This window comes from Neltuma alba, unplaced genomic scaffold, assembly GCF_004799145.2.
Source record: "Neltuma alba isolate B1F8T4 unplaced genomic scaffold, ASM479914v2 tig00010875_pilon, whole genome shotgun sequence".
NCBI lineage: Eukaryota > Viridiplantae > Streptophyta > Magnoliopsida > Fabales > Fabaceae > Neltuma > Neltuma alba.
Window position 1 is genome coordinate 69,523 of NW_021635666.1, and position 25,251 is coordinate 94,773.

A 25,251-nucleotide genomic window follows, 5' to 3' on the forward strand; every position below is an offset into this window, starting at 1 on the left:
GAGTGCAATACATATAGACAAAATTTTAGGGAAAACAAAATTAAAAAGTTAAATTTAATACTTTTATAATGCGTGCATGTGAAACAGATATTTTCAGTGAAACTATGGTGAATGGACTATGAAACAAAACAAAGAAAGTTTTGACGACAAATTGGAAATTAAAGGGGATGTAACATCTGGCTGATCATCTAAACACTAGAATCGTTGTTTCTTCTTTTTCATTTATCCCACGTATATTTTTCTTTGTGGCAAAAATCATATTACAAATAAAGATTTTGTTTACGTTTTTCTTATATAATTTTTATTCTGAGTGAGAATGTATTTCTTATTCTTGTAATAAAACATCTTTTTAAGGTTAAAATTTTTTGAAATGTGTGAAAATAAATTGAAGGAATTAAAATATATAAAGAAGTAAACTATTCTGTTGGGGAAAACTGTTCTAGATATTATAAATTTAAAAAGTTAAATGATTTATGAACTACGAAAACTATAATTTACTACAATTTTGGTATATGCATCAAAATAAAATATGAAATCTATCCCAAGTCAAATTAATAACAAATTACATATATTATCACTCATTTATTAAGTTTTATTTAAATTTACTAATAGCCCAAATCAATCAGATACAGTAGTGGATGGGGATAGCTGAATCAGCTTTTGTACTTTAGAAGAGATTTTTTAAAAAAAATAATTAGGAGTCAAAAAACACAGTACAAAATTTTGACATATAAATATCAATACAGTTCCATGACAATAAAGGAATGGCTTAGAATCAGCCAGCACTTGACAACTCCGTACATACATATCTTAATCGCCAACCATTTTTCTTTAGGTTTCTTACAATATTATTATTTTTTAATTAAAAAATAAAAAAAATTCCCCATGAAGGTACCATCAAGGTACATGAGATAAAGTTGTAGCTGCAAAGAAGACCTTTCCTTTGACATGGACGATAATAGAGATATGGAAGAGGGCCAAGCAATTAAAAGGGCTTTCAATGAATCTGCAAAAGCAAGTAGGCTTCAGGTACCATGAATTCTCCCTCAAAAGCTAACCAAATGCATTCAATTCTCTTCCGCAGACTCAACTAGACACAAAGTATAAGATTCATTTTATATATGTGTGTGTGTGAAAGCCAATCTCTCTCTATCTCTTTCTCTCTCATATCTATCTTCCCACCACTATGACATAATGGAAAAGGAAAAAAGAAGTCAAAAAACAAGATTAAAATAATTAAGCCCACTGATATAGGTGGCTTTCATTTAAAAAAAAAAAAAAGTATTAGTTCAATTGGTTGAACGGAAATTCAATTAAGAACTTTTCTTATTCTCTTAAGGTTTAAAATACCATGATTTTAGGAGTTAAAATCTCTTTTGGGTTTTGAACTCTTGTTTGACTACTCTGCTTTTGAGAAATAATCCCATGATTTGAGCCAAGATCTTAGTTTTAAAAGTTCTCCCAAACATGCACCTTTTTTTTTTTTTTACCAGAGCTCCCAAACATGCACTTAAACTTTGCTCTCATGTGTACTTAATATTAACTTGTTCTTCCGTTTCTGTCACCCAAAATTCATTTTGTCTATAGCTTTAGTAAGTAAACCAATTTATTGCATGCACCAGAAAAGTCGTCATTATCTAAATTTGTTAGCCTTAATTGATGAGGAAGTAAAGTAATCGTAAAAGCAAAATGAGAAAGAGCTTGAAACTTATGCCATAGATTATCCATGGAAGAGTTCACTATCATAAAAGTTACACATATATAGTTTATAATTCACACTAGAAATTATTTTTACTGACAAAATCCACTCAAAAACACGCTATTAATTATTTGCAACCTTCTTCTATAATCTCTGAGGCTTGAGAATTGAACTGATCCACGATCACTACTATACTGACTTAATTTTCTTCTTGATCTTAGACCCTTTTGTTTACTTTTCTTCTTCTTTTTCCTTCTATCTCTAGCACATAACATCCTTCAGAAGCTTGTACCTGCGTGTGCCAGGACGCGGCGAAGGAACGCCGCTGGTAGCGGTTTTTCCCTTATCGGAGCCGCTGCCGCCGCCACTACTCTGATCGTCACGATCAGGATGTTGCTTGACCTTCTCACTGGAATATTCAGACCGCCTGGAACTTGATCCCATGTCGTTTCCGGCCACTACCGATGATCTACTATGATGATAAGAACCACTGTGTCTTGCGACGTTCTTCTCTTCCGTTTGGCACCAATCGCACAGTTCAATCTCAGCGAGTTCTCCATAGTAGTTGCTGCAGTACCTGAAAGAGTTATAATCAGTAAGATTTAGGTTTGGTTTAAATCAGATCAACCCATTGTATATACAATAGACATTAAAAACAAACGAAGTTCATCTGATACAAGTCAGAGAAATGAAACCCAAAACATATGATTTATGGAACGATAAAGATCGCTATTTCTATATATTTGTGAGTAGGAGAGAGAAACAAGATGATATATACGAGTGCTGGAAGCGATGGTGGCATCTGTTGCAGCGGAAAAGCTTGTCAGGGAAACCAATATCACCACACAAGCAGCAAACTGTTTGAAGATCTACCATCATTAACTTTCGTATTTACTTTCCCGGGAAAATATGTATAAAGTGAGAAAGTGGAGAAAGATTAACAAGGAGGAAGAGATTCAGAAGGACCCTCAGGATATAGAGAGAAACTCCAAGGGCGGACAAGAAGCATCAATCAGGAGGGGGGGAGAGAGAGGGGGAGAGAGACAGACACAGAGCTTGTGTTTATATAGACAAAAGGACTATGTTTATTTAATAATTTGAGTCGGTCTACTGTGAATCTGAAGATATGGTAATTTATTCATTTTATATTTTATAAAGAGTTAATATAATTTTTTGTCACTAAAATTTAAATCTATTTTAATTTTGATCCTCTAATTTCAAGCATATATCTGAAATTTAGTATGTCTTAAAATGTTAGTCCTAAAAGTGTTAATGTGTCAAAATCTACTAAAGTGTTGCCAACTGTATTAAAATGATTATGTAAACTCACCAAATCACCTCTAGCTGGATTTGGTATGGATAATAGAATCCTTAAAACGTAACGTAGAGAACATATGGGGAATGAGTTCTTAAAAATATTGGTGAACAACTTCTCAAACGAATAACTAACAAAGAAGGGCTAAATAACTGTATTTTGAGGACTTTTTCTTCTTCTTTTTCAATTAAGTGTTACCTTGTGAGTCCACATTGCTGTTTGTACACTCCTTATGATATTTCAGTAGATTTTAACGTTATTACACATTCAATGACAACATTTTATGACAAAATAAATTGTAGAGACTAAAATCACAAATTTAAAATTTGAGGGACCAAAACTAAAATAAATTTAAATTTCAAGAGACTTGAAGTTATATTAACACTTTTATAAATATTGATGATCTCACAGAGGAAGATATATATAAACATATATGTATCGGTATACAGACGCAGAGTGATGGAGGATAGGTGGCTGGCAGTCGTTATCAGTTGGGGCAGGGTGAGAGAGAGAGAGTGGGGAAGCTTTAAGATGAGAGGATGATGAAAAGACGGTGAAGCCGTGGGTGAGCTAGCTTGATTATCATTTTCTACCTATTTCCTTCCTTTCTTTTTCTCACTTATTGACTTTTTGTCGTCTCTGCCTAAGCCATTCTTAATTTATTCATTCATCGTTAATAATATAATGCTGCCCCAGTTCTCGTGTCCACAAAATTTTAAACACAGCCAATACATTAAGAGCAAAAAAAAAAAAGACAGAAAAGATATGATATATTTATATATATATATATAATAACTTGGTGTGGAAACCACATATTAATGGTTTTTCTATTCGATACTTGTTATGAGTATTATCAAATCATCAAAGTTTTATCAAGCTCAGAGAGGTAATTCTGCCAATTTTACATTTTATACTTTTCTGGTTTTTAATATAAGACCTATTTAACTAATTTGATTAGATTAAGAAAGTTATGTAAGTTAGTTAATTATAAGAAATATGAAATTTTTTCTAAAATACTATAATCATCTTTCTTAATATTTTCCCTCCCTCTTTTACTTGATCATGGTTGAAGAAGTATCCATGGGGGTAATTTAAGAAAAATTGATAAATATAAAAATTAGGTCTTATATTTAAGACCAAAATCATCTCAAGAATTAGGTTTCATATTAAAGAACAGAGGAGTATTTACAAAAATTTAAACACAAATTTCGGTACTTAATTAATTTACAAGGACAAATCCGCGTTAGTAATAATAATTTTTTAGTTTCCTTTTCTTTTAGATTTATATTTCTATTAATGATGAGATTCAATTTAATCCTAAGAATTAAGATTATAATGGCCTAGCCACTGGCCGTTTGGCCGAGTGGCATGTGTGTGTGTTGGGTGCGTGTGTTGCGGGTTCGATCCCGCCTGATGTAACAAAAAAAAAAAGATTATAATGGCCTACAATAAATAAGAATATGAAATAAATAGGAAAATTTTGGGGGAAAAAAACCTTTTTGAATTTTAAAATTTTAAATCAATCTTGTTTACTATAGGGATAATCCCAATAAAATCCTGCTAAAATACCTAAATCTAAATAAAACCCTCCACTGTTAATAATTTTCTAATCAGTCTATGAGGCCTCATTAGGAATTTCTAAATGTTGTTAAATAACCAGAATGCCCCTCATTAATTAAAAAGAAAATTTGATTTTTTTATCTTTTCAAGTTGTCCCTCATATCTTATAATTATTTTTGGGACTAAAAAACATATTCGCAATTTTACAATATTTAGAATTTGTGTATATAAACAAAACTTTCAAAAGTATTCTAATAAAATATTTTAAATTACAACATAAATAGTCTTGAAATAATTTTTTTTGTTTTTTGTTGGTAAATATTTATTTTAAAATTTTAAAATATATTAATTACAAAAAAATATTTAACACTAAGTTCTCATAATTTTGTTAGTTTCATTTACTTAAGCGATTCCAACCCAAAAAGGTTATTTATAATAACTCAGTATTAAATATTTCTTGTAATTAAGACATTTTAAAATCTTAAAATAAATATTTATCAACAAAAATAAAAAATATTTATTTTCAAGCTATTTATGTTGTAATTTAAAATGTTTTATTAGAATATTTTTAAAGCTTTTAGTGAAACATACAAATTTTGAAAACTATAAAATCACTTGTGTTTTTTTACTCCTACAAAATAATCGTAAGAGATGAGAGATTACTTGGGAGGAGTAAAATAATTAATTTTTATTTTTAATTAAAGGGAGGTATTTTAACCATTTGACAACATTCAAAAATTCTAAATTAGGCCTCATGGCCTCATTAAGAATTTGTTAAAAATGTAAGCCTTAATTTGGATTTAGGTATTTCAGTCAAATTTTATTAGGATTCTCCCTTTACTACTATATTTTAATAATAATTAATTATACTTAAAAGTAAATTACAACTCATTTTTGTAATAATTTCTCATTTGAAAATTTGAAATTTAAAAAGTATTTTTCAGGATTTTCCCAAATAAATAAATAAAAATACTGCCAAATTTGATGGTCTTCATAGGCTCATTATTCATAAAGCCTAAGGAAAGAGAATTTTTATTAATTTAAAAATAATGAAAAATAATTAAAGTAATTAGTGTTGGTTATTTCTTTTATTTTATTTGTAATTATAATTAGTTTCTGAGTTTAATATTTAAATCTGTATTAGTTAATCAAACATTTTTCAATTGAAAAGTTAACTAGAAAAGGGTAAACCTTAATTGTACAAAACTATTATGATGGTAGCCTTATTACAAAGTAGGATTAAACTCTAAACAAGATTTAGTCATCAAAGATGCAACCAAATAATAGTTGGAGTTAAATCCTCCCTTTATGAAAACTCTTCATTTATGTCCAATGTCCCATAAGACAGTTTTTATAATGTAGAAAGTATCATGTAGCAATTCATATTCTCATGCTACCAAGATATACACAAATAATATATTAACACATATAATAAGCGAAAAGTAATCACCTCTTACTAAAACAATGACAAAAATTATCATAATAGAGATCTTGTGCTCAAGCCAAATGGTCAGGAACAATCTACACAAATGATATAAGGAAAAATGGCAAATAAAGACCCCAATATGTGAAATTACGATTTGAGACCCTCAATTTGGAAAATAGCAAGTAAAGACCCCGTCCCTGAAGGAATTAAAAAACGCGCAACGGAAAACAAATTTAAAATTTCAATCCCTTGCCCGGATCTACCGATCGTGTTTAAGTCAAGTAGTAAGAAGCATTACCTTCGATGTTTCGATTTCTTGGTGGCTCGGTGATTCCGCCGTTCAGGATGCCTCTGCTCGCCTCCTTTGTCGTTCGAAGTCGACAACTCTGGTCGGCTTCCTCTACTGGTATCCACACGAATAGCTCTCTAGTCACGAACGACGTGCTAGCGTCTCTTTGTCCGTCTAGGGTTTTTCAAAGAATCCGTCCTCCTTCTCCAATTTTTGGCTGTCTCTTATCTGCAAGTGTTTTCACTCTCTCACTCAAAACCCTAGCTCCTAATATCAAATATATAGGATGCTATAGGTATTATGAATGATATTTAATTTCAAAATTAATCCTAAATTAATTCCGAAATTAATACAATATCAAATATTGCCTAATCAGATAAGAGAACAATTAAATAAATATGGTTTATATTAAATCCGTCTCATAGATTTAATTCACCTATTTATTTAATTCAAAATAAAGATATGACGGAATTAATTTATATAGATTTAATTTATCCTTATAAATTAAATCTAACAATTAATATCTCTTATATTTATATAATATGTATATAGATATGAATTTATATATATATACACGTCCACCCTATATTATTCATTGAATCTGGACATATCTTAGATTCAATGAATCTGGACATCATAACTCGTGTTGGGCTATTTTGTGCGCGACCCTGTAGGCCCATATGAAGTTGGTAGTGGGCCATTAACTATAATGACTCACAAGTCGTAAGCGGTCTCTAGCAAAACATCACGACTACCCAAATCATATGAGGATCGTTGAACGATGTAACCTTTCATACAGCCATATCACGTCCCTTTTGTCACACGACATTTTGGTCATGGATGAGGCATGGAGAACGTCATCCTCCTATTCATGACCGTTACTTTCTCGATCCCTGAGTAGTCTGAGTATAGAAATGGAACTACCTTTCCATTATAGTATGGCCATACATTTCTCAGACTCACTCATTGAGGGGCCCAATAATATCTCTCTACGAATGTGAGGGACAAATTCCATCTTGACCATTCACATTCCTCCGCATGAAAAACCACTAAGCCTGAACATAGTCTTTATGATCACTCGGTCAAAAGTGACTTTTGACTAGGTCAAAGCTAAGCGTTTCTCATGTAGGAATCCATGATGATCTCAGGTCAAAGGGCACAGTGACATGGTTTGTATATGAGAGAAGCTTATGACTTAACCCATGCAGCTCTCTCATAGCGGGTCGGTCCAACACCTTGTACTCTTACATGTGCCTATGACTTTAATTTATATCTCTATATATTTTTAAAGTCATACTGGTCTTATTTCATCTCTGCTCCCACATAGATGACCGACCAGGGACATTCAGGATAAACCATGAGTTATCCAAGGATAGTCATCACAGTAAATATGCAAATAATATGATAACGTAATTAATAAATTCATAAATCAACAATGTTCATAACATAATGATTGGCCCCTAGGGCACAATTTCCAGCAGTCCCATATTACAAATATGAAATCTTGGTGAAATGTTTGAAATGCCTCTCAGCCAAGTGACAAGTTGACTATGGGAAATGATAAGTTCACTTTAGCGAATGATAACTTCAGTAGACCAAATCACAATTTGACTAAGGGTATGCCAAATAACAAGTTGACTATGAGACCTGATAAGTTCACTTTAACGAATGACAACTTCAGTAGATCAAATCACAACTTGGTTGAGGGGTATTTCAGACATTTCACCAAGATTTCATATTTGCAATATGGGATCAGGTCTTTATTTTCCCTTTTTCAAATTGAGGGTCCCAAATCGCAATTTCACATATTAGGGGGTTTTTATTTGCCATTTTCTCATGATATAATCACAATATAGTACTTTAACTCATGAAGCAGTTGAACAACATAATAAAAGGCCTGAACCCTCTAACAACTTAAACCTTACCATAATCATGATCCAACCAATCTAACACCTCACTTAGCCTCCCAATAGTTCAGTTAACTTATCTAAATCAATCACTAACATCAAATTACACAATTCAATAAAAAAATTTCAATTCCATGCTTAGGGCTCGAACATCAAAATACCCATTTAAAAATTTCAAGCTCTATCAAAAATATAAACCATTTAAACATCATATATAACTCGCTCTAGCATAAGCCAATCATTAAACCTCAATTTAAATCATCACATTGCCATTAACCATCATAAATCCCCATATCTCCCAAACCCTAGATTCAAACTCTACAAAACTTTAAATCTAGTAAAACCAAACCAATCAAACACTAAATCTAGTCCATAGGAGCCATTTAAACTCAAGACTCGATGGAAACCACAGCCCATTCAAAAGTCTTCAAGAACTCTAGATTTCAAATATCTGAAGCTCAAAACATCTAAGAGAAATGGTAGGAAAGATGTCAGGAACACTTAAGAGTTTGAAACTTTAGGAATGCTTCCTCAAGCTCAAAACCATGAAAACCTAGCAAAGAAACTGACCCTACCTTCAAAAACTTCAGTATAGGGGTGAGCAACAAACCCATTATCCGCTAGCCCGCCCATGACTCATGAAATTTTTGCCCATTTAAGCCCGCCCAATTAGCCCAAATAAGAGATTATAAACGGGCAGGTTTAAATGGGCAGGGTAGCCCATTAAACAGGTTGGGCTATGGGCAAGGTATTGGGCTGCCCATACCCGCCCGTTTAAGTTTTAATTTTTTTAAAATATTTTTATTCTTCATTTAATTGATAATATTGTTTTTCATTCATCTTTTATCAAACATTTATGCTTGTCTAAGCTTTTATTTTATCTTTTAGGTGAAAGTTGGAACTTTCAAAGTTTATGAGACTTTATGATTGGTGACTACTTTTATGATTTTATCAGACTTTGATTGTTTGCGAATCTAAGTGAGGTTGTGTGATTGAATATGATTGATGTTATTTCATATTTGATTTGCTATTTGGCATGCAAAATTTATTGACAGCTTCATAAGGTTACATATACAAAATAACTATACTAAAAAAAAAATTAAAAAAAATAAATGGGTTATCCCGTAACCCGGTTAGCCCAAACGGGCTGCCCCGTAACCCATTTAATACGGGCTAAATGGGTTACTACCGGGTTATGGGTTAGCCCATGCCCATTTATGAATAAATGGGCGGGTTATGGACTAACCTTCGGGTTAGCCCATCCCGCCCATTGCTCAGCCCTACTTCAGTATACACATTCTAATTCGTGGTTTTTTTATTTATAAAATAAGGCATTCATTGTGACAAATGACTAAGAGAGGCCGTTCGCTCGCTTATGTGATATTCACCATGACGAATCTCACTTGTTACTACAACAAGCTACATAGAGACATTGCTTCCCAATTCTATTTCGTTTGCTGCTGCAAACGTCCATTTTCATGGCCACAAACGCCATAGAAAGCCTCTTCCTCCTATTTTCAACCTCAAATCTAAATCCAACTCACTCAAGGATCAACTAAATCTCAAAAATCATCAAATGACTCAATTCCTTTGCACAAATTAACGCATATCAGACTCTTAACCTCAAGATTAAAAACTAAAATGTTATAGTCAATGTTAGTTTTTTTAATGGGGTGAGGTAACATTACTATGTTTTAAAACTTCAGAGGCAATGTTGAATCTAAAAAAACTTGTAACATATATAGTGTGGTTAGTCATTAGTGGGAGTTGGAGAAAGGTCCATTGGTCCATCATTGATAGATAAGCCCTATAAATAGGAGTAGAACACTAAAACAAATCATGCTACATATTTAATCAAATTATCAATATCAGACAACGATTCCATCATCATCATCATCTCAAAATACAATATTTTTTTGGCTCATAATCTTCATGTCTATAACGTTCAAAACATATATATTTGATCATAAGACGTACCGTCAATAATAATCTCCTCATTTTTTTGGGGGGGGTGTCCCCATGCATCGCACATAATCTAAATCTAGTTTCTTCCTCTAGGAGTGTGACATCATTCTTGATCATAAATCTTGCAAGGGGAGAAAGTGTGCAATTGGCTGGCTTGCCATGCTAACTCATAATTTGAATAACTAATTTTATTTTTGTTTTTTCAATCTTGGATTAAGGTGTAAATCCACTCATGAAGTATCTACCAATGCATAACTGGTACCATAATATTCGCTTGGGTGCAAAAGTGTTCATGAAGATTCCAAAAAGGTACAAAAATACCACAACTATTAAGTAAACACTCGTTAATTTTAAGAGCATCAATAGATTTGGGGCCCACCATGAAATAAGCGGTCCGGACATTTTTGCATCTTTTTGAAATATTCATAGACATTTTTGTATCCAAGAGAACATTATGGTGTTTGATGTCCATTAAGAAATACTTCATATGGGTAGATTTGTTTCTTAATCATTTTATCTTCACATGTCTCCCTTAGCTAGGATGCAGGAGGTTGATTGATTTAGATGTGGGGACAACTTATAGTGTGTTATGTTACGTTTTATTTATTCCTCTTCGTCCTTTATGATGTTATATATATGCTATATATGGACAACAATTGTGGAATAAAATATTCGAGACTATGGCCGAATTGAGAAGGAGACTACAGATATTTTGGCCGCAACAGATAAGTGGCTTCTTCCCCTGCTCAATTCTTCACAATCACACATGAAGCTACCAGACCGATTAAGCCAAAAAGGAACAACGCGAAAGAAGATTAATTACATTATATATTTAAACAAAACATGCGACTATAAACGATAATGAAGATCGCAAAAGGCAATTTGGAAATCTCCAAAAGGCTGCTAAGTGGTGTTCAAAAAGTTTGCATTATCAAAAAAATAATGCATAAAGTAACTGCTCATACCTATAAGATAGCAAATGCCACCCACACGTGATGGTCCCAACTATTAGGGCTCTTATTTGCCCGCTTATTAGTGCGTAATCACAACATAATCCGCACCTTAATTGATTTACACCATCTTTGAACTTTAATACAAGAGTTAATTGAAATTCAAATTTAGTCATATAAATAAAACTACAATCCACTTTATCTCTCAAATTTATAATGTTTTCTTTAAAATATCTTTATTGATTGTAAGAGATTCTCAACAAAAGATAGCTCCAATACATATGATTAAAGATGACAGTTTAGAGAAATCAACACATATTTATTATAATTAACCAACTTAACTAATTTTTTTAATCTTCTCAAATTAATTATCTAACTTTTAATAATCAAAGGTAGTAATACATCTAATATTAAACATAACAGTTTGATAACCAAGTTGTAGAGGTCGAAAAAATTAGTTATTTATAAAAATATGTTTAGAGTAGCCATTTTAATAATTTGTACTGGAAACTAGCTATCCTCACCTTATAATTTAAATGTAAACAAAATCCTGTGTTAACTTTTATATTCAGGAGCATGGTAATTAATAATAATTTCACCTCACTAGTCACTAGGGTGATAGAGTCATCTATTCTGTCTGCGGTGGGGGACAAAAATTAGAGTTTAGATGTCAATCTAGTCAGTCAACAAACATAATCATCTCAACTGTCAGAAAGTGAGATCAAGTCAAACATTCTTTAATAGCGAGAGGGAAAGAGGGAAGAACAGAGCGACGGGCTAGAGCATAAGATAACCCTTATAGGTACTCTTCTCCCACCATACATGAACCATTACACAACCACGATCTCATTTTATCTTGCTGGCTCGTCTAAATGAAAAACAATTATGTCTCGTCTTTTTCCTTCACTTGTAAGTGGTTGGGTTTTTTAAAAAAAAATTATAATTAGGTCCCACTCAAAAAAATTAAATACAAAAAGGCCCTTAAAATCATGAAATTATTCTGAAGTCCTAAAGGACTTTTTTGTAATAAATTTTATTTGTTTAATTACCAAATTATCTTTTTTAAAAAGTTTGCATTGACAACTGAAGAGCAGTGGTTGACAACTTAGGGTGCAAGGATTGACAACTATCGCGGCTGGTTTGACAACTTAGTTTGAAGTTGTCAAACCAGCCGCGATAGTTGTCAATCCTTGCACCCTAAGTTGTCAACCACTACTCTTTCAGTTGTCAATGCAAACTTTTAAAAAAAAAAAGACAAAGAGTAATTTGATAATTAAACAAAAAAATTTATTACAAAAAAGTCCCTTAGAACTTTAAAATAATTTCATAATTTCAAGAAACCTTTTTATATTTAATTCTCTAGGGTGAGACCTAAATGCAATTCTCCCTAAAAAAACCAAACCAAACCAACCCAAAGGTGGACAATCGCAAGAGATAAATCCACATGGAGTCAATCTGCATTACATTAAATATACAGGGAAAGATAGACATATAAGCGGACTGATACAATACATTGTCTCTGATTTTATATATATGGCCTAAATAATTAATTTATAAATTTTAAAAAAGCAATTAAATTATTTATTTGTAAAAATATTTCTTTTAACTATTTGCACTTGAAATTATTTTTTGATGAAAAGCTCATTTAATATGTGTAATTAGTGAGTATAGTTTAAGGAAAAAAATTATAAATTTGAAAGGCAAAATGGACTGATGTTTCATATTTAGCATCAAAGCAAACTTTTTTTACTAGTTCTTAGGATTAGAGAGTAATAAAATCTAATCGAAATTTTTCATAGTAAATAAAGTTCAACTCGACAAGCAGGGAATGCATGCATAAGTTCTGATTTACATTAGACGGAGTTATAATATAAAGAAATCACTGGAAGAAACGAAAAAGAGGGAAGAGAGAGAGAGATAGAGATAGAAAGAGACTCTAGGTCTAATTTAACAAAGGATGATACAACAAACTCCTTTGCAAAACTAGAACTATTGCCATAAGATCAAACAGTTATTTGAACACCCATTGTCTGTGGGATTAACGATAAAAACCACACCCTCTTATTTTGGAGGAACCGTTCGAGTGCCCTACCCTAGTTTGGGTTGAACCTGAACTCCTGTCTAAAATTTGATGATAAAAAAAAAAGTTATCTGATTGAAAATCAAGTGCATTCAATTAGTAAGCATTGCAAATGGGATGGCAGGGACAAACATTACTGCTTCAAGTAAACAAAACCAATGAGCAGAAAAATTACCCGGCTAAATGATTACCTAGTAAGCTTTTCCAGGGGTGGTAAGCTCAAACTCAACAATGGATTAATACCATTCTATTCATAGCGTTATTTTTTTTTCCTTTTCTTTTTTTGTTTGGATAAATGACAATTTTATTAAGAACTAAGTAAAATAATATACGAAAAAAGCTTCAACAGCTATCATATTGGGAGAAGGTAATTGTGAAGCCTAGCAATAGAGTGTAACAAAGAAAACAAATACATATAAAGAAATATCAAACAGAAAGTAAACATATAGCATGTGTAACGTGAAATCTATGACGAAGTTCAAATTTTTTGGAGGCTAAGCTGTTCCTGTGTTCCAAGCAAGTTGTTTCTCATTACAAATGAACAAAGCCCGTATCAAAGGCATTGGTAAATTAAGTGCCTATTTGGTTGGTTAGGTGGTGAGAGCTCAAATCAGTTCGTTTGAATCTAAATAAGTGATTATGAAGCATATTTATCTTGTTTGGATAATTTTTATGAAATCCTGATAAATCATAATTTCACTTATTCACCACACTTTTAGGATAAGCACCAAGAAGTAACTTATGTGTTTGAAGAATCCTAATCAATTTTTATCAGTTGAATTTTCTCCAATCTACTCTCATACACTTCTGAAAATCTCTTCTCAAATGATTACATTTAATAATATTTCTTAAATTTATGCATTTTTGGTAACTATGCATCCATAAGTGATTTTAATAATGAAAACCAAACATAACATAATTCTTAAAGTCACTTATAAAAAAGACATATACAAACAAAAATCATAATTAATCAACGTCACTTATAACCAATACCACTTATAAAATTCACAATAATCTACAATTACACTTGTTCATTGCTAATCCAAACGGGCACTAAATTAAAATAATTCAAGAGAAACATGTAATGTTACTTCTAGTTTTGTTCGTTGTAGGCTATATCCTTGGCACTCGGGAATGGCCCAACCGGCAATTATGTGAAATAGAGTTTGAGTGCGTAAAATACTCTTCCGGTCTTTAATATAAGACATATTTAACTAATTTGATTAGATTAAAAAAATTAGATAAGTTAGTTAATTATAAAAAATATAACATATTTTTTTAAAACATCATAATCATCTTCCTTAATGTCCTCCCTTTCTCTTTTACTTAATTATGGTTGAAAAAGTATCAATAGGAGTAATTTAAGAAAAACTGATAAATATGAGAAATAGTTCTTATATTTAAAACTAAAATCAACTCAACAATTATGTCTTATATTAAAGACTGAAAGAGTAAATTAAAATACTAGTAACTGTGGGATTAAATATCATTATATTAATTACACCCCCCCCCCCTTTTTTTCCCATGTGATTGCATTCAACGAATGAAAGCAGAGGTGATGGAAGTGCCCCTGGAGCCCGTAGAAGCCCTTTTCATATATACTAAACATTTGTGCGGATTGGTTCACTTATTTGACTCATAGTACGAATGATAAGTCTATGATTATGTTTGAACTTTGAGCCTCCCAACTAGGAATTTTTTTCTATTTTGATACGTATTATTAGCATATTGCCCCTGATTAGTGACCTGTTAAGAGAAATAAAGACAGAAATAGTCCTAGGGCCCCTGTAGAATCAAAATCAGAAAAAGAAAGAAATAGTCCCGAGTTGCCGGAATCAATTTTAGGGGCAGTTGAGGACGGCCTCATGAAGAAACTGAGAGGCTCTGGTACCATTACAGGAACACTCTCAAGCCTTGCGTATTGAAATGTGGCAGGGCACGTGGTATTTATAGATGTAAGGCAGTTTATTCTAGGAAGTACGATTTGCCACTAAGGGCACAAGAGACCTGTGGCTATTATACATGTATGCCCTAAAATATTTATATATGTACACTTCTTTTTGCAGTACTGAATACTGAATATACGCATGCAGTGATATTAAAGATTACTCTTATTCTTTCCAGGTATAGGGTGCACGCTCAACAACTAAATAATCTCCTCTAATGTCCTCTGCAACTCGGATGTCGTCATCGAGGTACACGGTGTCAAACCTGCAAAAAAGGACCGTGCAAATAAAGCATACTGAAATATAAATCATGTCCTTGCCAATTCTGCCTAGACCCATTATCTATCCAGACTCAGAATTCAAGAGGCAGAGATCAGAATTTAATCGAGAACAGAATTATTAAGGAAGATATAAACATTTTTATACTATAAAACATAATAGACGATGATATAGATGAAAAAACTTGTGATTCAAATAACATATCAACATTCAACTGAAGAACTCGAACCTCTAGGCTGACATCTACGCCAACCAAGTATAGCCATCTAGTTAAACATAACCACCCATATAAAGAGTATGACCATCATATGTACTGTCAAAGAACATTTCAACTCAAAAGTTCAAGTTGTTAACTAAAGGACCACGAATAGTTTTATTATGAAACAGATTTAACAGATTTAGGCGCAGACTCTAGGTGTTTTCTATGAAGTTTTCTGATAAAAAATAGGGTTAATGACCAATTTTTCCTGTGAAAATTATTGCTCTGTGGGTAGTTGGAAGTATTTTTAGGAATAATATCACCCCAAAAGTTTACAAAACATAGCAATGTCGACCTGTCAGTTAGAAAGTGTTAAGCTTGACTGTTAAGTTGTGCGGTTTGACTCATACTATCCCATGGCATTCTCACATGACAATTATCCAAGTCATTGCCACCTTAGCGTCATCCCCACTGAACCCCACTAACATCATCATAATCTTTGTTGACCGGTCTAACTAAAGTCCTCCCCCTCTTTGATCACAACACCACTTCCCCCTCTCTTCGCCTTTCAGCTCTCACCATAACTAACCTCCATCACTGTCGCTCTAGTAATTTTCCCATTAGGGAGGCTGATAGTGCCGTTAGTGGGAGAAAAAGGAAGGCTAATCTTAACACTTCAATAAATCATGATCCAAAAATGCTAAGAAGGAAGCATACTTAAAAAATGATAGAGGCCGGGAGAGTCATTGAAACGTGGAAAAGATCAATTCTTGGGCACCACTCTCTTTCATTTCTCCTGTTAATAACTCACGGTTCATAAGTTAAAACTCTTTAGCCCTAAAAAATGCTAAAGGTCGAGACTGCCATTACTGGGAGAAAGAAAGAAGATTAATCTTAACATATGCAGAACAAAAACTAGAACAATCTGCACTACTTTCTTCCACAACCCCTTTTCTTTCTGAAAGGCTTACAATGAAAAAGCATGCTTACAGGTTTGTCCAACTTTTTTCATGATTTTTAATTCCCCTTTGCCGAAAATAAAATAAACTTTCAAATTTATCCTTCTTTGCTTCATATTTCGTGAAAGCTTAGAATGCTATACCCTAACTTTATCTCTGTCCACCTAATGTTTAGCAAACCAGTGTTATATAAGCGATAACCTGTTAAGGAACCCCAAAGGGAAATTATAAGTCTATAGAAGTGAATACTCGCAGTCAACCAGTTCTGGACCCTACCAATAAAGTTCAAGGAGATTTCCTTTTTTCCACGGCCACAACTAATAAAACAATTAGAGTTGATGTATAGGAATACCATTGTAAGCATGACATAACCAGTATCAAAAAGTGAGATACTTCAATAAATTTCAATGTTCTACTTCTTTCTCTAACCATTGTAAATTCACGGAGTTCTCTTGCTAAGAGTCCTTCTCTAACTAAAAACATTTTTATCCTCACTTCCAACTCTAGATATAACCATTTTTGGCGAAACCTCTACTGAAAAGAGAACATAATAAAGGTTCTCCCAGCTAACTTGAAAACTTTAATGTTCCATCTTCAGGTACAAATAATCCAAACCTGTGTTGATGGCATGACAGAGAACGTGAATAATATTGAGATAACAACATTAAGAAAGAAAAGAAAAAGAAAAAGAAAACGAGCTCATTTAGTTCGCTTGTGAAGTTAAAACATGAACCAAATTCACTTAAGCTATCACACAAGGTCGAATTACTCACCAGCCCTGTCCAAATGGCGGCAACGGAATTTCCCAGTTCTTCCCACGTAAAAGTGCGCTAGTAAATCTAAAAAAACCAATATCAGTGCGAACCAGGAAGGAAAAATAAAATAACATAAAATAAAAGAGAAACGAAGTCGATAAATTCAAAGTTGGACTCTGGTTTATAATCCTAATGCTGTCTATCAAAACAGTGTCTTCACATGTGTTTTCCTGCAGAATACTATAACCAATCCAACAGGAATTCAAGTCAATGCCAAACAAAACAACAGTAACACTCGTCATGCACCTGAAATTCACTCTCTGTGGCGACGCAATCTCAATATTGGATCGAACAAAGAAAACTCCATCGGGAGGAAAAGTAATGACATTGTTCAATGTTCTATTATGAACATCGATCACCTGCAAAACATCACCAGCTTGGGTGCCAAACAAGTAAGCCTTCTCAATTATAAAGAGCTGCTCTTTCTCCGTGGTCCAAAGCAACCTCCATGTGGCCGAGAGGGAATCACCAGTGGTGACGGAACCAGCGGCCAAGGCAGCCATTGCATCGATCGCTTCAACAATTTGAGATCGCTTTTGTTGATCATTCTGGGTCTTAAGGCCACGGTCCTGGTCTGCAATTAGGCTCAGAAGGTCCTGTTTGGCAGATTGTGTTTGGGTTGTGACGGAGGAAGAGCATGTGAATTTTGCAGGATGAGAATAAACAGATTTAGGGTTTTGACATTTGAATGGCTTGGGAAGCAAGAGGGATGCTGTAGCTGCAGCCATGGTGTATAAATATTATGTATGACATTTTGGGTAACACTGACGGGAATTTATGGTCGGAGGTGCTCTGTTCCATTTCACGGTTCAAGTTTGAAACACTTCGGTTTTTTGTTCTATAGCAGCGCGGAAACATTTGGTTGTGGAGAAACGAGAATGATATCACCGTGGTGGGAACGTGCCATGCACGTGTTTATTGACTTATGAGTAACGATGGAAACAGACAAGTCACCCTGTCACGAGCTTATAACCTGGTCTGTATTTGGCCTGGCTTGTTTTTTAAAAGAGGCAAGTTCAGGTTTGTTGAAAGCCTGTTTAGCTAAACGGGCTTGGTTTAGGTTCTTTAAAAAGCATGTTAGCCCGATCTGAGCCTGTTAGAAATTTATAATTATAATATATGAAAAAATTAGTTAATGATATTATTGTTAATGTCTTCTTTTAATTTATTTTTGGAAAATGACCAAAAAATGACTGTTGAAATTTGAAATGACAAAATGGATATGCGAATATATGAAATGACCAAATGGGTATGAGGTATCAATCTGGAATTTTAACAATTCGGTAGAAAGACTAAAATGCCCTGAACCTCTCTGAAGACATGAACAGGTGGTAACTTTCAATACGAAAGTTGTAATTCACATTACAAATATTGTCATTATAATTACCAGGGTAGTGAAATTGACTCCAAATACATGTTACTTGATTTTGAAAGAAACGAGTTGTAAATGGTAACAGCGAAATAGTAACTCTCATTACAAAAGTTGTAATTCACATTACAAATGTTATTATTATCATTATCAGGGTAGTGAAATTGGTTCCAAATACATGTTACTTGAGTTTGAAATAAACGACTTGCAAATGGCAATAGTAAGATGGTAACTCTCAATAAAAAAGTTGTAATTCATATTATAAATGTTCTCATTATCATTACCAGGATAGTAAAATTGGTTCCAAATATATATTATTTGGGTTTGAAAAAAACGAGTTGCAAATGGCAATAACGAGTTAATACCTCTAATTACGAAAATTTTAATTTACATTATAAATGTCGTCATTATTATTACTGAAGTAGTGAAATTGACTCCAAATACGTGTCAGGGACATTTTAGTCTTTCTACTGAATTGTCAAAATTTCAGATTGATACTTCATGCCCATTTGGTCATTCCATATGTTCGCATGCCCATTTTGTCATTTCAAATTTTAACAGTCTTTTTTGGTCATTTTTCCTTTATTTTTTAATTTTAATATATAGTAAATAACTTAATCCTCTCTTAGATTTTGAAGTTTCGTTGACAAGTGAAGATAAAAATATAATTTAAAATAATAATATCAATAAATAATGTGATTTTTAAATCTTAAAAATATAAATAAAATAGGAAAGAAAAATTTTGTTCCAAGAATAATAAATTAATTAACTTATGTATTATGTTAATTAAATTATGATATCCTTTTTATTCATTGTAAAATTAATAGTTTTTTCTCTTTATTTATTTGTCTTATTTTAAATTTTTTGTGTGTACTTAAACGTAGCCTTGTTTCAAATTTTAACATACAATTACAACTAGTTTTCAATAATATCCTTATAAATTGTAATTAAGATTTAAAATAAAACTTATGATACTAAAATTTAAATAAAAGACAAGGCTGAAAAATTAATTATTATGTATGCTTTCTTTAATCTTATCTTTTTTGAAAAAAATATAATTGTAGTATGAATTTTTTTAAAATACAAGTTTTTTAACAAATTTCAGGCCAGACCGGGCTTTTATACAGGTCAGGTTCATGCTGAAAAATAAACCTGTAACAGATCATAGGCCAAGCTTAGGCCGACAGGCTACAAAACTGGCCTAGCCTGGCCTATTTCCAGCTTTACCTATGGGTGCGCTTGGCATCCATTATCCTGCTTTTAATATGACTAATTTAAAAAAATTAGAAAATTTTTTAAATTACTTTAAATCATTTATATTTATTGCTTTCTTCTAAATTAATCTGTCTCATTTATAAATTAATATATAATCTAATAATCCATATAAGTATTTTAGACAAAACATATAACATATGTTATAAAGTAATTTAATAATTTTATTAATCTCTTCAAATTAATTAATCAGATTTTATATTAAGAATTGAATGTAATAATTTTTTTTTCAATAATCACGGGTATCCTCTCACAAAGAAGATAATATTTTGAGACTGACTTGAGTATTAAGTGTAAATATTTTTTCTAATAAAAATTCAAACATTAGCTGCTTAATTGGATTAGTCATTTCTGATTCTTGAAGGTATAAAAGTATTTAAAACGCTTTCTTTCAAAAGCTGCTTGAATCTGTTCAATTATCCATTTGGCGTAAAACATTAATCGATAAGTTCCTTCTAGCCCCAATATACATTAAAAGTGAAGCAATTTAAGACTGCTTTAAAAAAAAAAAAAACCTTAAGGTACAAATTTGTCTTAGAAGTTTTCGCTTAGGAACACTGAATATCTAGAATTTTTTTGGCTCAATGTCACCCTGAAAGTTTCCATGACAGAAAAGAAGAAACTTTAAGATCATAAAATCACTATCATGATTAAAAAGAATAAAGTTATGCCACTAGCAATAGCAATTATTAACTTGGGCTTTGAACTTTTGAAGTCCAGAAATAATGATCAACCATTAGCCCAAATGAAATCTCATACTTTGGAACATACAAACTTATAAATCCTTCCAAAATAAGTTATGAAGCTCTATTAATAGACAACATTTATAAAAAAGTGTTAAATGAAAGTCTTAGAAGCCTCCAGCCTTCTGACAGCACTCCCAGCGATTAGTAAAAATCAAAAGTATTAGTTTGCAAAAGTAAAGTGAATAAGCCTTACGTGGAAATATATAATAAATCAGTACATAAAATAATAAGAGGAAGGCTATACAAGCTATAATAGTATGTTAAGCCTCCGAATCCTTCCCTGATGGACCAACACTTGAATTATCACCTGAAAACATTAGAAACTATAGCGCGAAACAAAAGTCTCAATAACCAACTTTTCAACTCATCATACATATCAACATGTGCCTGTGATGCGTCAAGTGAGACAGTTATCAAATCTCAAGAAATATAAATATCAATAAAATTATAAAGCATATATATAAGGATAAATTTCAATCATACATATCCTCACTATGAGGGTTAACACACAAGGCAAAAAAGTCTATCCCCTCACTATGGGAATCAATCAGACATATGGGTTTATCTCTCACTCTAGGAGACGAAATAAAGAGCCATAAAGGCCTATCACTCACAATAGGAGACAAAGGAAGCCAATCAGTGTGCACCAATGGCAACCTTACCACGTGATATAATAAGACTCAACTCAAAATTCAAACAACATCCAATCAAGCACGATATAACTAGAAATGTATCAATCTTTTCTCAATATAATCCATGAGATATAAATAATATATATTAAATATTTCTTCTAATTTCTCAATCACAATTCCAAAATATCTCAAAAAACAATTTTCATAGCTCAAAAGGTAGAGCATATATCATTAAATTTTAAATAACATATCATGGTTTCAAAATAGCAAAAATACTCACAAATAACATATTAGTAAATATAACAAGTGGAAAGTGGTTACCTCTCACCAACGCAAATAAAATGATTACCACAAGGTCAAACCCGTGCTCAAACTAATAAATCAATAATTAATCTATACCATTAATATAATCACATATTAATATAAGTGATTTAACTAATTAATTAATTTTTTTTAATTAGTGAAAGTTTCTAAATTCCCAAAACTCTCATAATACAAAGTTAAGTATTTTAGCACCAACTTACAATTTTCTAAAAACAAAATTACTTATTTACATCCTCCAAATTATTTACTTTAATAAAAAAATTTTGCAAAATTATTAAGTCTAAAATTATTATATTTTAAATTCTAAAATCTCATTTCAAATTTAAACCTTCAAACTAAACCACCAATAATTCCATATTACCTCAAATATATAGATAAATAAATAATTTGCTTAGTACAAATATCAAATTTCTAACAAATAAGGAGCTTTTAATCTAAAATAATCATTTTAAAATATTCAGTCACCCAATGAATAAAACTAAACTGATAGAAGTAATTTACTAAAATAGCTCTACAGTATTATGGTCATCAATCAAAACTCAATACTTGTTCTAAAATTTAGACCCAAAGATTTTCTTTAAGCAAGACAAAATTACTACCATTAGATAGATCTAAATAAGTAAAATAACTTTCATGAAAAGAGTTTAACCAAAAAAAATTGTTTTGCTTACCAAAAATATTTACAAAATTGAATGATATGCCTAGAGGTGGGAATATGGGCCGGTCCGACCTTACAGGGTTAGCAAGCTTAAAAGGACTGGCTCAACAGAGCTGAAATTTCAAAATATCCCAATTTGTTAAGCCCAACCCTTAAACTAACAGGCTTAGGTCCACCTAGCGGGCTTTCGGCCTGTTTAAAAAAAAGAAGAAGCTATTTTTCATATTTTGCATATTTTTATCAAAAAATAAAAATAAACCAATGAAATTATTAATAAAAGACATAAATATGAATAAAATTAAATCACAAATACAAAATATCATCATATATAAATATCTATCAACATCCAAGAATATCTAAAACATTTATTAACAAGATATTAGCATCCAAAAGTTTTATCTATAATGTAAATGTGTAATAAACAAACACTATCATTAATCTTTTTAAACTTCCTCATCACTATAATCAATTACTTTTCTTTATGAGTATGCTTTTCTTTCGTAACAAAAATATCAAGTTTTTCTTCTTTATAGAAATTTCACTTTTAAATTTTACAGTCTAGCTATTATTTTATTTTAGTTTGAGAAGCATTGTTGTTGAAACTTATAAATTTCTAATTCAAATTATAGAATCACAAGTTACATAAGTATAAAAATACTCTCTTATCAAATATATATAGTTTAAAAATATCAACACATATAATATAAATCAAATCATTATTAAAGTCCAAATTAACCCATTTTTTAAAAAATTTAATGCGAAAAATTATTGTCTAAAACTAAATAAATCAAACCATTCTATGAAATTTAATTTTAAAATGATAGTAATGACTAAATATTTAAAATATCATTAACAATGTAAAAAATTAATAATATTAGAATAAGACAAAAAAATTTTAAAAAACAAAAAAAATATAAAAGAACCTAAACCGGTCGGCCCGTTTACTCCCTCGACCCTATAGGGCCCTGTAGGGCCTGTTTCCTATTTGAGGAGAAAAATTTCAAACCCGACCCTCATAAATAGACCAGTTCGATAAGCTCGGCCCGTTTTTCCTACTCTAGGTACGCCTAAGGGAAAGAAGAAAGAGAAAAATGACGCGAAAAAAGCACGAGGGTTGCAAAGAAGCATTAGGGCAAGCTACCTTAATAGGCCCAAGATCCAAATTTACAGATTTACACTTTTTTTTTTTTGCTTCTTCTCTTTTTTTCCCCTTTTTAAAACAAAATATTAAAATTCTAATTATTATTATCTTCTTATAATCTCTTTTATTTTTATAAATCCATTTTTTTAATAAATATTCTTTACTCAAATAATTATAAGGTAAAATTACATTTACCATAAAATAATTATTCTTTCTAAAATTTTAAATCTTATGAACAAAAATTAGGATGTTACATAACACACCTCTAGTGATGATGCTCTAAAGAAAAAGGAGGAACAATTTCTTTATTTTTCTAATATAAAAATAAAAGGCCTTTTTCTTCCTTTCTTCCCTCTTAAAATTTTGGGATGTTACATGTCATGAACCTTCTTTAGATGAGCAAGCGCTGACAGAAGTTAAGATGAGGAAGAACAAATGATTGAAGCAACAACAGGAATAACAATGGAAAATTAATGTTTTCTATTTGATTCATATCAATTTTTTAAAAAATTACGCAACATATCTTTAATATTAATTTAAATTTTATAAATTAGATAACGTAATTAGTTCTACTTATTATATGCGTTAGATACCCACAATTAAATCTGCTTAAACTAGTATTAAAATAAAATGATCTTTTAGGGAGTCCTCATGCTATGCCTCTTTTAAAACATACTCCCTCCGTTCTTTATTATAAGAGACAAATAACCGAATTATATTGATCAAAAACACTGTTAAAATTAGCTAAAAACAATTAATGTGTAAAAAGTATATTTTTTTTCAAGAATACCCTCATTAAGAAGGAGAGAGAGTATGGGAGAGAACAATTAAATTATTAAAAGAAAGAGAAGTGGGAGGGAGAGAGAGTATGAGTTGGAGACAAAATAAATATAGGTAAAATAGAAAACCAACAAAAAAAAGTAGAGACAACTTTTAAATATATCTTATATATAAAAACATGCCATAAGCATCAAATGTCTCTTATAATAAAGAACGGAGAAGTAACATTCTTTATTTCTGATAATACATGCTATGTTCATTTGTGTTTGTTCTTATAATATCATCTAACTTTTAATCAGTCTCATAAAATTTTGATTCTTTTATTGGATCTTTAAAATAATTTCTGTTATAGGCATCCATCCTTCGGTGTCGAAAACGTTAATGAGAAATGAAACACGCTTTGAATTGTTGAGAGGGACTGATAGAGTTACAACTCATATGTCTTATTTAATACTCGTTTAAGTCCTTATTATAAGTTTCAGATAACTAATTTACAAATAACGAACAATTAGTTAAAATTAGTTTAAAACAATAAATAGATTAAAAATACACTTTTATTTTCAAATATGCCCTTATAATAAATGAGAAAAAAGATAAAAAAATGTATTAAAAAATGTGATAAAAGAGGATAAGACAAAGGAGAGAGAATGAATAGTTAACGACAAAATTGGAAAAAAAAAATGCATTGAATGTTAACACATCCAAATTAAAGTTTATAAAATACAATACCCCTCCTAAAGTTTGAAGCCTATACATACAACCGAGTATAATTGACTTATTTTATATATATCTATTTATGTATGTATGTAAACAAAGGTCTGATGCCTAAGCCAGGCCGAAGTCTTAAAGGCCCAAGTAGCTTCAATGGAATTGGCGTACCCCACAATTCTGGTAAAGCACAGCTAAGGAAACCTACACAAAGACTCAAATAGCAATTGAC

The 25,251-nt window shown here is 31.5% G+C and overlaps 2 protein-coding genes across 2 annotated transcripts; both read right to left on the reverse strand.

The window, feature by feature from the left end:
• Positions 1-1,698: 1,698 nt before the first annotated feature.
• Positions 1,699-2,726, reverse strand: LOC114759658 (uncharacterized). The gene is made up of 2 exons (XM_028948875.1): positions 2,478-2,726; positions 1,699-2,276 (listed from the first exon to the last, which is right to left on the reverse strand). The coding sequence occupies exons 1-2, from the start codon at positions 2,576-2,578 to the stop codon at positions 1,961-1,963; spliced, it is 417 nt and encodes a 138-aa protein (XP_028804708.1). The 5' UTR covers positions 2,579-2,726; the 3' UTR covers positions 1,699-1,960.
• Positions 2,727-15,105: 12,379 nt separating this feature from the next.
• On the reverse strand, positions 15,106-18,223 carry LOC114759606 (probable plastid-lipid-associated protein 11, chloroplastic). The gene is made up of 3 exons (XM_028948814.1): positions 17,636-18,223; positions 17,348-17,413; positions 15,106-15,402 (listed from the first exon to the last, which is right to left on the reverse strand). Exons 1-3 carry the CDS (start codon positions 18,115-18,117, stop codon positions 15,303-15,305), a joined length of 648 nt encoding a protein of 215 aa, XP_028804647.1. The 5' UTR covers positions 18,118-18,223; the 3' UTR covers positions 15,106-15,302.
• Positions 18,224-25,251: the final 7,028 nt, after the last annotated feature.